This window comes from Typopeltis vanoorti, chromosome 20 (assembly GCF_054136105.1).
Source record: "Typopeltis vanoorti isolate ZY-2024b chromosome 20, IOZ_Tvanoo_1.0, whole genome shotgun sequence".
In the NCBI taxonomy this organism is placed as follows: domain Eukaryota; kingdom Metazoa; phylum Arthropoda; class Arachnida; order Uropygi; family Thelyphonidae; genus Typopeltis; species Typopeltis vanoorti.
Genome location: NC_143568.1, coordinates 10,047,474 through 10,060,580, shown reverse-complemented (window position 1 = coordinate 10,060,580; position 13,107 = coordinate 10,047,474). Strand labels below are relative to the sequence as shown.

At 40.6% G+C, this 13,107-nt stretch overlaps 1 protein-coding gene across 1 annotated transcript in view; it reads left to right on the top strand.

The window, feature by feature from the left end:
- The window catches only part of MED23 (mediator complex subunit 23), a 435,475-nt gene that overhangs the window by 179,165 nt on the left and 243,203 nt on the right, over positions 1-13,107 (top strand). The window contains exon 14 of the mRNA XM_090410280.1: positions 2,318-2,489. Within this exon, the coding sequence (XP_090266406.1) occupies positions 2,318-2,489 (172 nt within the window). The remainder of the gene's footprint in view (positions 1-2,317; positions 2,490-13,107) is intronic.

Genomic DNA, 13,107 nt, shown 5'->3' with positions numbered 1-13,107 from the left:
CCCAACCCCCAAAGTTCCGGATTGGTAGGCCGGTTCTCCTTGAATTCTGATGACTCGAATTTTGAAGACTCGACACTCAGGGTAGCCCCTGAGTTTCAAAACATTTCAAATAACTTGACAAAAAATGTGACACAAAAACGTTGCAAAATAGCTTATCATTTTATATTATAGGGTAGATACAAGGGCTGTTCAATAAGTAATAAGACTAATTTTACTGTCGCGAAACCCCCCCCCCCCCCGACACCTACGGTGCCCAACCCCCAAAGTTCCGGATTGGTAGGCCGGTTCTCCTTGAATTCTGATGACTCGAATTTTGAAGACTCGACACTCAGGGTAGCCCCTGAGTTTCAAAACATTTCAAATAACTTGACAAAAAATGTGACACAAAAACGTTGCAAAATAGCTTATCATTTTATATTATAGGGTAGATACAAGGGCTGTTCAATAAGTAATAAGACTAATTTTACTGTCGCGAAACCACTCATCACAATATTAATTTCTGTGGAATAAAGAAATTTTGCTGTCTGTATTAATAAAAGAGGTTGATAGATGGCGTATATGGGCTGATGTGCCAGAGTGTTTAAACACAAGCTTGTTTCGGCGCGCCTACGAGCCGTGACCAGTTGTCGAAATGGAAGCGTCCTTGGAACAGCGTTATGCGATTAAATTTTGTGTGCGTTTGCAAAAATCGGCATCGGACACTTTTAACATGATACGCAAAGCTTTCCACGATGAAGCAATGTCGAGGGCAAGTGTTTTTCGCTGGCATAAAACTTTTAAGGAAGGAAGGTAAAATGTAGAAGATCTTGAACGTGAGGGAACAATGATCAACACAGCAGCGATTATCATCAAGGAGGATCACAGAATTACGGTACGCCAGCTGCATGTTGTCCTGAATATTTCTGTGGGAAGTGTTCACTCAATCATAGCTGAACATTTGGGACTGAAACGTGTTTGCATCCGATCGATTCCCAAACTCTTGACACCGGAGCAAATGCAGCATCGAGTGGATGTGTGCACAGAATGGAAAGAAAGACTGGAACAAGAAGGCGGTAACTTCTTAAAACGCATCATTACAGCAGATGAAGCTTTGTTGTATCACTATGACTCTGCAATGAAACAACAAAGCAGGGAATGGAAGCATCCATCTTCGCCTACCCCCCACCAAGAAAGCAAAAACTAAAATCGGCTGTAAAATTATGACCATAATGTTTTTTGACTATGAAGGCATTGTCCAACACGCTGTAGAACCCGGGAATACTGTAAACAGCTCATACTATGCGGATGTTTTACGGACAATGGTACAGCACGTCCTAAGAAAGTGTCCATTGCTGAAGAATGGCTTCTTATTGCACCACAACGATCTAAGGCCACATATTGCTGGTGGTGTAGTGGACGTTTTGCAGAAGAACAACATAGATATCCTACCACACCCTCCATACTGTCCTGATCTCACACCGTGCGATTTCTGGCTGTTTCCTCAGCTCAAGAAACCACTAAGAGGGCGCCATTTCGAAAGCAACAAAGCATCTGTAAAAGCTGCGGAGGTGGTTTTAAAAGAACTCTCAAAAAACGGACTTTCACATGTGTTTAAGAAGTGGACGCAATGTTGGGACAAATGCATAGCATCTCACGGTGGTTACTTCAAAAAAGACCATGTAAATGATGACGATTAAAGGTAATCTGTTTTCTGTATAAATATAGTCTTATAACTTATTGAACAGCTTTCGTATATTTCTGCAGAAGACCTTAATATAAAGGTCGCAACATCAAATTTTATTTTAATATAATTAATATAAGTTCTCTAAAATGTAGTGTAGTGTAAAAAAATTTGAGAAAATTTGGAGAAAAACAGCTAAGTTAAAAATAACAGAGCTGTTTTTCTCCAAATTTTCTCAAATTTTTTTTTGTCTGAGATTCGTAACCTACTCTCTGCTCTTTAGCTCCTCTACAGTAGAGCCAGCTTTTCCTTGTAACTTTTGCCTTCTTTAAAAAATTCCTCTACTTCTTCCTTGCTAGAACCTTCTGTGGGACCTAATCTATCTAGCTAGAAAACATGTAATACACAAGTATATTATGTCTGTGTTATGATTATTATTGCCTTAGAAGAACTGAAACAACTGCGAACTAATTTTGAACTTTCAGTTTCAAACAGTTATATTATTGCATCACTTTCATCACCAATGCCATTGCTCCAAAAGTGTATGTGATGACGTCATGCAAACTGCTTTGTTAATAATGGTTTCTATTCTTATTTCTTTTCATGATATTGTTTAACAAGTGTACTTACCAAAGTAATTTTCTCTCTTTTGTTTAGATAGCACAAATCAAGATTATTTTACCAGGCCAATGGGTTTATTAGTGGAAGCAGTGCAAGGCAATCAGAAATCCCAAATGACTATTTCTAATACTAGTTCTGTTGTTTCTGGTCCTACACATCCATTATCCATGAGTATTTTGGACTCCCTTACAGTACATACTAAAATGAGGTGAGTCCTTTTTGAGCATGCATGAGTGCACGCACACATAGTGCTTTTTTGAAATGGATCAGTAAACCAGCATCTTTATTAATAGTGACATGTGACATGGATGCGGTATTGCTTCTATTTCTTCTAGTAAACAATGCGTACTGGCACCCGATGTTTGACAAAAAAAGCATTGCATATATTATTATTTGACACCTCCAAGGAGTCCAAAGACTCATTGAGGGAGAGTGTGCCAACATTATCGAACAATTGAATCTCTTCCAACTACTAACCACGCTCAAACTTGCTTAACTTTTTGCTGAGCCATTAGTAGCAGAGGCTCTACCAGCCAACCAACTTTTGCTGGCTTTGATGTGTGCACATATAATATATTATATTATATATAATATAATATATATATATATATATATATATATATATATATATATATTATATGTGCACACATCACCCCCTCCCTCAGATATTTTACTCTGAAAATTAAAACATAACCAGAATAAGCACTCAAATTTTTCACAATTTGTGAGTGCTTTCAAAATTTTTCACTTTTTTTTTTTTTTAAATGTATATCTTTTGCTGATATAAATAAAATGACTTTAGCCATGCTAGTGAGACTTTGTGTGCACCACTCCCAATATGTGAGGAGTATTCCATGTTTGGGCAGGTTGCAGAAAAGTCTACTGAGTTTTTTTGGCAGCTGCAGAAGTTGTGGTTCTGGGATATATTTGTGGTAGGAAGGGCAGGATGTGCAGGTCAGTCAGTTCTTTTCTTGGACTTGTATTCTATTTCTTGGGTTCGTATTGAGAGAGAAGAGGGGTATGTACTGTCATCAGCATAGCTATGGAGAGGACACATCTACCATGACACATAGTGAATGACTAGGAAGGAAGATTGCAACCCAGTTGCAAAAAGGTTGAAGGTAGGCCATAGGATAATAGTTTGAGCAGACTTTTGCACCAGCCTTAGAAATGTTGAGATTTAAATTTTGAGTTTCTCAAAACCTTTCTAGGAGATCAATCGGATTGGTCAGCAATTAGCTGGTTGGGTAGATGTTGGCTGTTGATTACTTTATCTATGATTTTTGAGAGAACAGAAGTGAGAGCAACTAGATGGTAGTTTGTTGGCTGGGTTTTTATCACCCTTTCTTTGAAATAGACTGCATGTCGACTTGTTTTTGTGTGCTGTAGGATAGATGCTAGTTAGGAAAGATTGAAGAGGCAGTGTAGGTTAGGTGTTAATTCTGGAGAACAAGTTTTTAGCCCAACAAGTATGAGGAGTTGTGAGTAGAATTGGGAGGAATATGAACAAGGCATCTGATCCATCAAGATCAGATGCCTTGTTCATATCCAGGTTATTCAGGATTCTTCTGATATCTTTTTGTGTAGAAATCTAGAGATGGCACTGAATGAGTAATTCTAGGTAGAGTAGGAGAGGGTACCATACTGTGGTCATCAGTGCAAGAATTGGAAGAGAAGAATGATGTTAGTAGATCAGCCTTGTCTTTGGGTAGTGTTACAGTAGTACCATCTGGTGTGAGAGCAGTAGAAGCCGCTCTCGATAGCCTTGGCCAGGGACTAGAAGGATCAACTGCCATTAGAACACAGGAGGCAAGTTTGTGGCATTTTGTCCTTTCAAAATTGCTTTTTTTTTTTTTTTGGTCATGAGCTCGGATACTGGTTGGGAAGTTTTCGTAGGATGAGAGATGAAGGCTTTCATTTTGGTTATAATCACTTTTGTTATTTGATCTAAGATGGTGTTTGGATCAGGAGAACTGAAGGCCATGGAAAGGAGATCATCCTATGTGGCACCCTTATAATGCCAGAGAATAAGGACTGAGAATGGTTAGGTGTAGGTTGTTCTTAAGTGGATGAAACTTGAATCAGATTGTGATATGAATTATGAAGAAGAGAACTGACATCTGTAGTGCATTTTGAAGGGGATGCTTATGTGGAAGATGGCAAGAGTGTGATAAGATGATGGGGGATTGTTTGGTATAATGGTAGGAAAATGGACTGTCTGTGTTAGTTCTTTGTTAATGGTGAATACTTCAACATTCCCGTGTGCTTAATTATGGAATGAAAAAGAGAAGCCACCTTGAGTTCTGGACATTGAAGTTCCAAGGAAGATGACCTCACTATTCGATTATTTTGACTACAGAAATCGAGCTTTTAGATTAACTTTTAGGTACTCAAGAGGCCAGAATGGTTATCCAAATATGGGTAATATTACCCGTGGTCTCTATTTATTGTTTTATCTGTTCTCTAATTTACTATTTAATTGTAATGTTTTCTGATATATTCTCTATTAATGGTTCTCTATTATATTATTATTAATCTTCTCTACTCTATCTTTACTTTTATTAATTTCTCTACCGCTTTATTTACTCTTTATCCTTTACTATTTTAACTTCCTATCCTTTATTAACTTTACTCCATGGATTAGTATTTTTCTTATACCGGGAGAACTCTGGAAATTTGTTTAGATTTCGACTGCGCCACCAGTGCTTTCCTTGTGGTATTAGATATATTTATACTTCCAGTAGAGTTCACTCTGAAATTATCCTAAAGCTTTTTTTAACAGTCATGGCTAACATTAAGTTCCTTCGCTCACAGGTTCATGTTTATTTAGAAACAGTGCATTGGATAAAGATCAGCCGGCACATTTTGTAACAAAACAAACTAAACACATTTATAAACTAAACAAAATCATACAATGGACTCTCAGTCAAATATAATAAATTTAGTTTAATCCTTTATCCAAGTGTGAGCAAACAAAGTTTGCGCCTGAAAGTATCTTCAGGACTGGGTTAAGGTGGTACACACCAGGGCAACTCGTTGCAAAGGTGGAGCAAGCTACCAACACTCCTATCTCAGTATCTCCTATAATGCAAAACACATCTCCTTGCAGATATGTCTAATGTTATGCATTAAGGGAAGGGCCACTACCCAGGCTAGTTTCGACCTTTATTGAGGTAGAATGGGAGTTCATGTCTCTCATCATTGGCCTTTGGAGAATAAAGCATGCTGAGGATCAGCAGACAGTGAAAGAGGAGTATGATATAAGATAGAGTAGGATAGTAGGAGGTAAAAAGAAGCCTCAGTCAACCTGTTTAGCCTTAATGGCTAATTGGTCTGTAACATATAACTCAATTTATCTGTTCAGAAAAAAGGTTAAAGATAGACTTTTGTCTATAGTTCACATATTATTTTATCTAAAGTAATGATTTACTCCAGTGTTAATGGAGGTTCTTTTTATGTTACTAGATATAATATCCTTATTTTTATTCCAGGTAATTTTTTTTTTTTTTTTTTTTTTTAAGACAAGATGTAAATAATAGTACTTATTTAAATATTTATTTTAAATCTAAAATAACAGGACTTAAGGTCCGGTAAGTAGGAGTGAATAGGAACTTTTTGAGGAACTTGTATACCTGGTACCACTGGGACTTAGAATGGGGAAGAGACTGGCCCGGGAGATGCCGCTCACGAGGAGCTGCACCGCCTCGCAGTAAGCCTTCGCCGCCCGGGTTCTCAGCTCTCCCCCCCTTGTTTGGAGTAAAGAAACCGGTGCCAGCGAAAGCTTTGTGGCTAGGGGAGACAGAGTGGTTAATCTTTTTCCTGGGGTGGGGGGGTGGTGGTGGGTTTTTTTGGGTTCTAAAGAGATATACAGGGCCTGATGTGTCCCTGTATAAGAAAGCATATTGTCGGTGGTTTGCAGTATTGATTCACAAATTTAAAGTCTCCTAGTAAGTGCCTTTCTTGTGCAAGAAATTTGGGTAAGTAGAAAAAGAAACCTTTTCTTATTCTTGCATACATTAAATTTGCGTCTCGTACCTGGGATTTTTTCCGTACTTTCCAGATGTGATATTTTAGTACATTGATTAGGAAGATAGTGAACTTTTGGGTTTTTTGGACTGGTGGCGGGAATTGTAGTCGTACGACCTCTTCTACTGTCAGCATGGGGATTCCCAATGCTATGCTGAGTCTCCGCCAGATGCATTGGGCTGGTGGGCAAAAATAAAAGAAGTGGTCCACCGTTTCCACGTCCCGGCAGACATCGCAGAATGGGTCGCACGGGTTAGGTACATGCCGGGATTTCACCAGTTTCACCGGGAGCCGCCCGTAGGCTATTCTCCAGGCTAGATCCCAATGAAAAGGCTGTCCCCAGCTATTTTTGATGTTTCTGAAGAGAATTTCATTGTTTGTACTAAGATTGGGTGTATCACGCCTGGAAAGTTGGAAGAAATCCAAGTATACTGCTTTGGGTTTGTGAGTGAGGATTGCTATTCCTCTGTCTCTGAGTGTTGTGATCGATTTCACTACTGTACGGTACCACTTGGGCACCCCCCTTGCGCGGGGTCCAGCATAGTCCGTGATCCCAAAGAGGGGGAGGAAAAGTCCTATAAAATATCTAATTAGTAGGCCAGAAATGTGGTTGGAGTTTAAGGCCTTCCGTACGGTTTTGAACGTGTTTGCTTGTAGCAAGCTTCTGTGATCGGGCAGAGCATAACCCCCTTCTTCCTGTTTGAGTTGCAGGTATTCTTTCTTTACTTCGCGTTTTCTCCCATTCCAGAAGAAATCCAGGAGTTCTTTGGTTAATTTATTTTCTTGTGCCAGTGTGATGCCTGTGATATTGACAGTGTGCATCAGCATTGGGGTGACGATTGTTTTTATTACTGTCGCTCTGCCATAAAAGGAGAAGAAGGTTGGTTTGAACAGCCTTATCCTTTCCCTGCTTGTCTCCTGCAATTTTTGGATTGGTAGTGCTAGGGTGTCTGAAAAGGGCACGCCTAGTATAGTTAGAGGCTGTGTCTGTAGCGTTAAACCGTAGGGAAGTCCACTGCTATGGAAATTTCCGAAACTTTTGATTTTGGTTTTTTGTGCGTTAACGCGAAGACCACTGACTATGCTGAATTTTTGCAGCGTGTGCAGATAGATATAGATGGACTCAGAATCTCTGAGTGTAGCCACTACATCGTCTGCATATGCCACTATTTTGCATTGTCTGGAGCCTTGGGGCAGTGGAATACCGTTAATTGCGGGGGTGTTATCAATTCTTTTGATTAGGGGTTCTAATACTAGGGAGAAGAGGAGGGGGCTTAGCGGGCAGCCTTGCCTAACCCCTCTATTTATGCGGATTGGTTCTGTTAGAAACCCATTAATAGATAGTTGGGTCGTGGCTTCCGCATACATGTTTTTAATTGTACGCCGAAGTCTCGAGCCCACGCCTGTTTTTTGTAGGATGTTCTGCAAGTACCTGTGGTTGACGCTGTCAAACGCTTTCTCCAGGTCGGTGGAGAGAAGTGCCAGAGGATATTTTTTCTCTTTGGCCAGTTTGATCAAGTCTCTTAACAAAAAGAGATTGAATTCCATAGATCTACCAGGGATCCCGTAGACCTGTGAGCTTGTTATTATTTTTTCGATACCGCCCTTAAGGCGCGTACAGATAATTTTTGCAAAAATCTTGTAGTCTACGTTGGTTAGGGAGATTGGACGCCAGTTGTTCGACAAAGTCCGATCTCGGTCTTTCTTGGGGATAAAGATGGTGTGGCTCTTAACGAATTCCTCGGGGATGTTTCCCGAAGTGAGGAATTCGTTAAAGATGTTTATTAACGCTGCCAATGCAAATTCCCAGATAGATCTATAGAATTCTATCCCCAGTCCGTCTGGCCCTGGGGTCTTCTTTGTTTTCATCATTCTGCACGTGGCCTTTAATTCGGCTGCAGTTATCGGCCTGTCCTGCAGGGCACTAAGATGATCGGGAAAACGTGTTGCGTCCCACTCACTGAAGTCATCCGTGCCCTGCCGGTCAGAGAAGATACCGATATACTGCTGATGAAAGTGACGGAGTATTTCGTGGGTTGAGCGTAAAATCTGGCCCTTCTCCTCGATCTGGTGAATCGTTTTCTCATCATTAGCCGCCACCCGTTGTTGGTTGTAGAATGCGGCGGAAGGTGTTTCCAAATGTCTGAGATAGAGTCTCGTTCGAAAGTCGAGGTCCTCGACTCTACTCTGCCGCTCTTGCTGCAGTTCTATTTCTACTTGTCTGATGAGATCTCCGCAGGGAACTCCGCTCCGTTCGTTTGTCCGGTACCAGCCGAGTTCCCTGTAGAGATCCCTCAGCCGTTTGCGTTTTTGGTAGGCCCTTTCGCGTCCACATTTTTGGAACAGTTCCCTAGCCTGCCTCTTGAAGGTCAGCCAGTTTTCCCAGTCCCAGTTGGTGTTTGTCCATCTGTCACAGAGGTTCTGTAGCTGGTCGCTGAAAAGACTGGGGAAGGTGGGAGGGAGCCTCCAAGGACCTCTGGCTGTTTCCATCACCTCTGGGAGCGTGATTTTTAGAATGACCATCTTGTGGTCGGTTGTCAAGTTATGCACTGCGGTGTGACGTATCCTCTGAACATATTGTTCCAGGTTTTGGGACACGTACACCCTGTCTAGTCTTGTCGATATCTGGCCGCGGCCCCACGTAGTTTCTACTTTGGCGGGGTTATTCCGCCTCCAGATATCGACGAGGTCAAAATTTATACAGCATCGATTTAAAGTGGCAATGCCGCCAGTTCCGTTGTTTGCGTTCCCGCCTACTTTGTCTAGACGTGTGTCTTTCACACAGTTCCAGTCTCCTGCAACTATTAGGTGTTCTACTCCCAGGAGATAGTTTTCAAGGGCAGAGAAGAAACCACTTCTGTGGTATGGATTGTTCGGGGCGTAAACTGCAGCAAGTCGGATGGTACGGCCACCGTACTTCCAGTCCACCGTTACTAGGCGTCCTGCGGCGTCTTTTTGGACGTTGAAGAACCCCCCCCACGATTGGGGGGCGAATTAGTATCCCCACCCCTCGCGAGTGAGCGTCCCCGAAGCACCAGTAGCTGGTGACCGGATAGCTTTTTGAGAAGTTCTCCACGTCCCAATGCTTATAGAAATGGGTTTCTTGTATCAGGAGGATATTAATTTTGTGTGTTAACATTAGCCTCCAGACAGCGCTTTGCGCAAAGGGGTTGCGTAGTCCGTTAGTGTTTAAAGTTGCGATTTTAACTTCCATGGTGGTGTTAGAATGAGGGGGGGGCGTTATCTGGTGTTTGTTTTATGAAAGCCGGTTCTGGTTCCTCGTCGGAGCTGGTTGCACTTTGAGCATCCGAGACAATGACGAGCCTGTCTGTAGAGTCCCTGTCTTCGTCAGAGTCCATTTCGTGGACTTGGGGTTGTGCCACTTGATCCATTACTGGGGGTAGGCTCTCTAACATTGTAACGTCATTGTCGAGGGGCTTTTCGCCTATTATTCGACGTTGACCTGTGGTCTCTGTGTACTCTGTTTCGTCCTCCGATGACATCATGCTGCTTTGTTTCGCTTTTTTCTTTTCCTGTGATTCCGTTTCTCTTGCACGCTTTGTTGGGGCGCTGGGTGTGACCTCTTCCTCTTTCCTGCAAGCTTCATGGTTTGCCACATTGATGCTGGTGATGTTCTGTGTGTGGCGACTTGCCTTGGGTATCTTTGGGGTTTTCGTTTCCGTTGCTGCTTCCTTTTCAGCCTGCTGGCCGAGCTCCGGAAAATCACTGCTTGATATTTTCTCAGGGTTCCCGATGGGCGTTGCCCTAATCGGTGTTATGGTCCCTCCTATTGCTTCTGAGTGTGTCTTGTTCGGACATGTGTCCAATTTGTGGGTCAGAGCCCCACACTTAATACAGGGTTCTGTACAGCTTTCCATTTTATGCTTTGACGATTTGCAATTTCTGCATTGTATTCGAGGGCAATCTGCCCCAAGGTGTTCCTCCGAATTGCATCTAAAGCACCTTTTTCTCACACCTGGGTAGTTCACCATTACCCTCGTTCCCCCCAAAAAAACAAAATTGGGGACTTCTTTTTTCATGTCAATCAGGATTTCAACGTCTCCTGTTTTCCATCCCTTATAGTCGGCGTGCTCAAGTGCTTTAATCTCATGGATTTCCCCCCATTGACTGAAGAATTTCTTGACTTCAGGTTCATTCTCTAGGTATTCTAGAGGAAACCTAGTTATTTTTAGCGTTTTGCATAGGCTTCCTACGAGGAATGGTTCCCACTGGCTCCCACTGAAGAGACCTCAATAAAGGTCGAAACTAGTCTGGGTAGTGGCCCTTCCCTTAATGCATAACATTAGACATATCCGCAAGGAGATGTGTTTTGCATTATAGGAGATACTGAGATAGGAGTGTTGGTATCTTGCTCCACCTTTGCAACGAGTTGTCCTGGTGTGTACCACCTTAACCCAGTCCTGAAGATACTTTCAGGCGCAAACTTTGTTTGCTCACACTTGGATAAAGGATTAAACTAAATTTATTATACTCTAACCAAGTGAAAAACAAACTTTCAACGGACTCTCAGTCAATTTCACATATTATAAGCAAACACAACAAAATTTACTCACATAATAGAATAGGTTTCTCTCTTAAATCCACTCTAAGCTTAAAACTTCAGCAATTTAACATTTAGTATATGCCCAGAATCATGCCACATATTACATCAACACTCAAAGAAAACTATCAGTCCATTTCAATTCAAGGATTATCATGCTCTATAATTTATAATAAGTAATTCCAACTATATTTGTGAACAAACTATTCTTAGACTAACTTTCCATTCCTGAACTATGACGTATGTTAAGCACAATAAATGTTCTGTGGACTCTCAGTCAATTTCACATATCATAAGCAAACACAACAAAATTTATTCACATTTATTTTATTTATTTAGCATATGACTTGCACATGAAAAGTTACAATTAATCCTTAATATATATGGACATAATAATAGACATACAATAATAAGACATAATACAGTCATAAAAGAGACACTCAAGAATAGGCTACAACTGAATGTCTAGGTTGATTATCCAGTTCTGCACTTAGTGTAGCATGGATGAAGTCTGACAAGTTTCCACTGTATGCACGTTGGACACATTTTGCTGTAATATGATTAATTGTCTGGCAGGGTGATCCACAATCCCACCTGGGTGAGGCAGTCATGCCCCATATGTAAAAGTGGTCTGCACATCTGCCATGGTTGGTGCGGATTCAGTTAAGGGCAGACCAAGTTTTCTGAGGTAGGTCAAAACTCGAAGGTATCTGTGTTGGGTCCACTAATTCATGGAAGATCCCTGTTGAAGTGTTACACCAGGACTCTTTCCACTTCTCCTTCATGTTGAAACTTGTCTCTGCAAGATTTTTTGCTGTTAAGATTGGAGGGTGCCTTGACTTTAGCCTGCTTGTTTCTAGGGGTGGGATGTCTTCATGGATTGGAAGATTTTCGATTTCCATGATTTACTCACATATCTTCTCTAACGCTATTATATACCCGTTCCTAGTTCCTTCTTAGGTTCATTTGGCTTCCCATCTGTTTCAGGTTTTGACTTCCACACAAAGATTGTTGTCACCGTCGTCTCACTTGGATGACTCGTAGGGCTTGGAGCACATTTTTCTCGATGTCTATGAGTTCAGCCAAAGGGGTCCGATGTCGAGGCACTTAGCAGAATGGCAATGCATGCTGGTCCTGCTTCTCTTCTCCCTTGGTAATTTCACAGCTCCTGTGGCTGTCCATTGTGGCCTTCAACCTGATTGACGATTCAACTCAATCTGAAGTTCTCTCTCTCTTCTCTTCCTCCCTCCTCTTTTTTTTATTCTTAGGTGACCTTTATACGATTTCTAGGGTCTCTGGACAAATATTCCTGTGCAAAAACCATCTTGCCCTTCATGTTAAAGTTCACTTTTAGTTCTCCCGGAATACGTACACTTAATCCAATATTCAAAAAGCGGAACTGCTACAGAACTATACTGCCTTTTATCACTGTCGTTGAAGGTGATATCAGGCTGACTCCAAGCACATTAAAAATCACTTACTTTGTATACAATCCCTACATAGTATTGATGTAGGGATTGTATACAATCCCTACATCAATACTATGCCAATTTCTAAGGCACTGCCCTTGAATTTTACAATTTAAACATTTACTGTTTTGTACAAATTTAAAATATTTATATTGTTAATACAAATTTTGTTAGGCTTGTTTACGAGTTGCGACCTCTGTAAAAGTCGATGCAAAAAGAGGAAAAATCTTACTGCATCAAATTTTACACTGGGAACAGTAGACATGAGTTGGTAGGGAAATTCTGCCAGAATTTTGGACTTTAATCTACTTAGAGAGAACTAATAGCATTGAAAATTTACTCCAAGTTTTGCTTTGAGTGCAGTTTGTTGGATTACTGTGATGTTATTTTTTGACGTATATTTTTCTCACTCTGAGTTTGTTGAATATAGTTAAGCTTAATTCATAGCTATTGTTTATTGCACAGTTTAGCTGGAATAGGTATGAGAGTGAATTAATTATAATTGATTTACAGTTTAATTACTATATATTTGTTAATGGTTAATATGTTAAAGGAGCTATATTTAATTACTATAATTCATGTATTTGTGTAATTTATTAAGCAAATATTATAGTATTTGATAATTACTGTATACAATTATGAAATAATATTTGATTCTTCATTTATTTTGATATACTCTTGAGTAATTTCTGATTTCGGTTAAAATATTAAGATTGTTTCTTTGTATCGAATTCAATACTTGAGATCAGTAACAGTATTTCATAAGGATT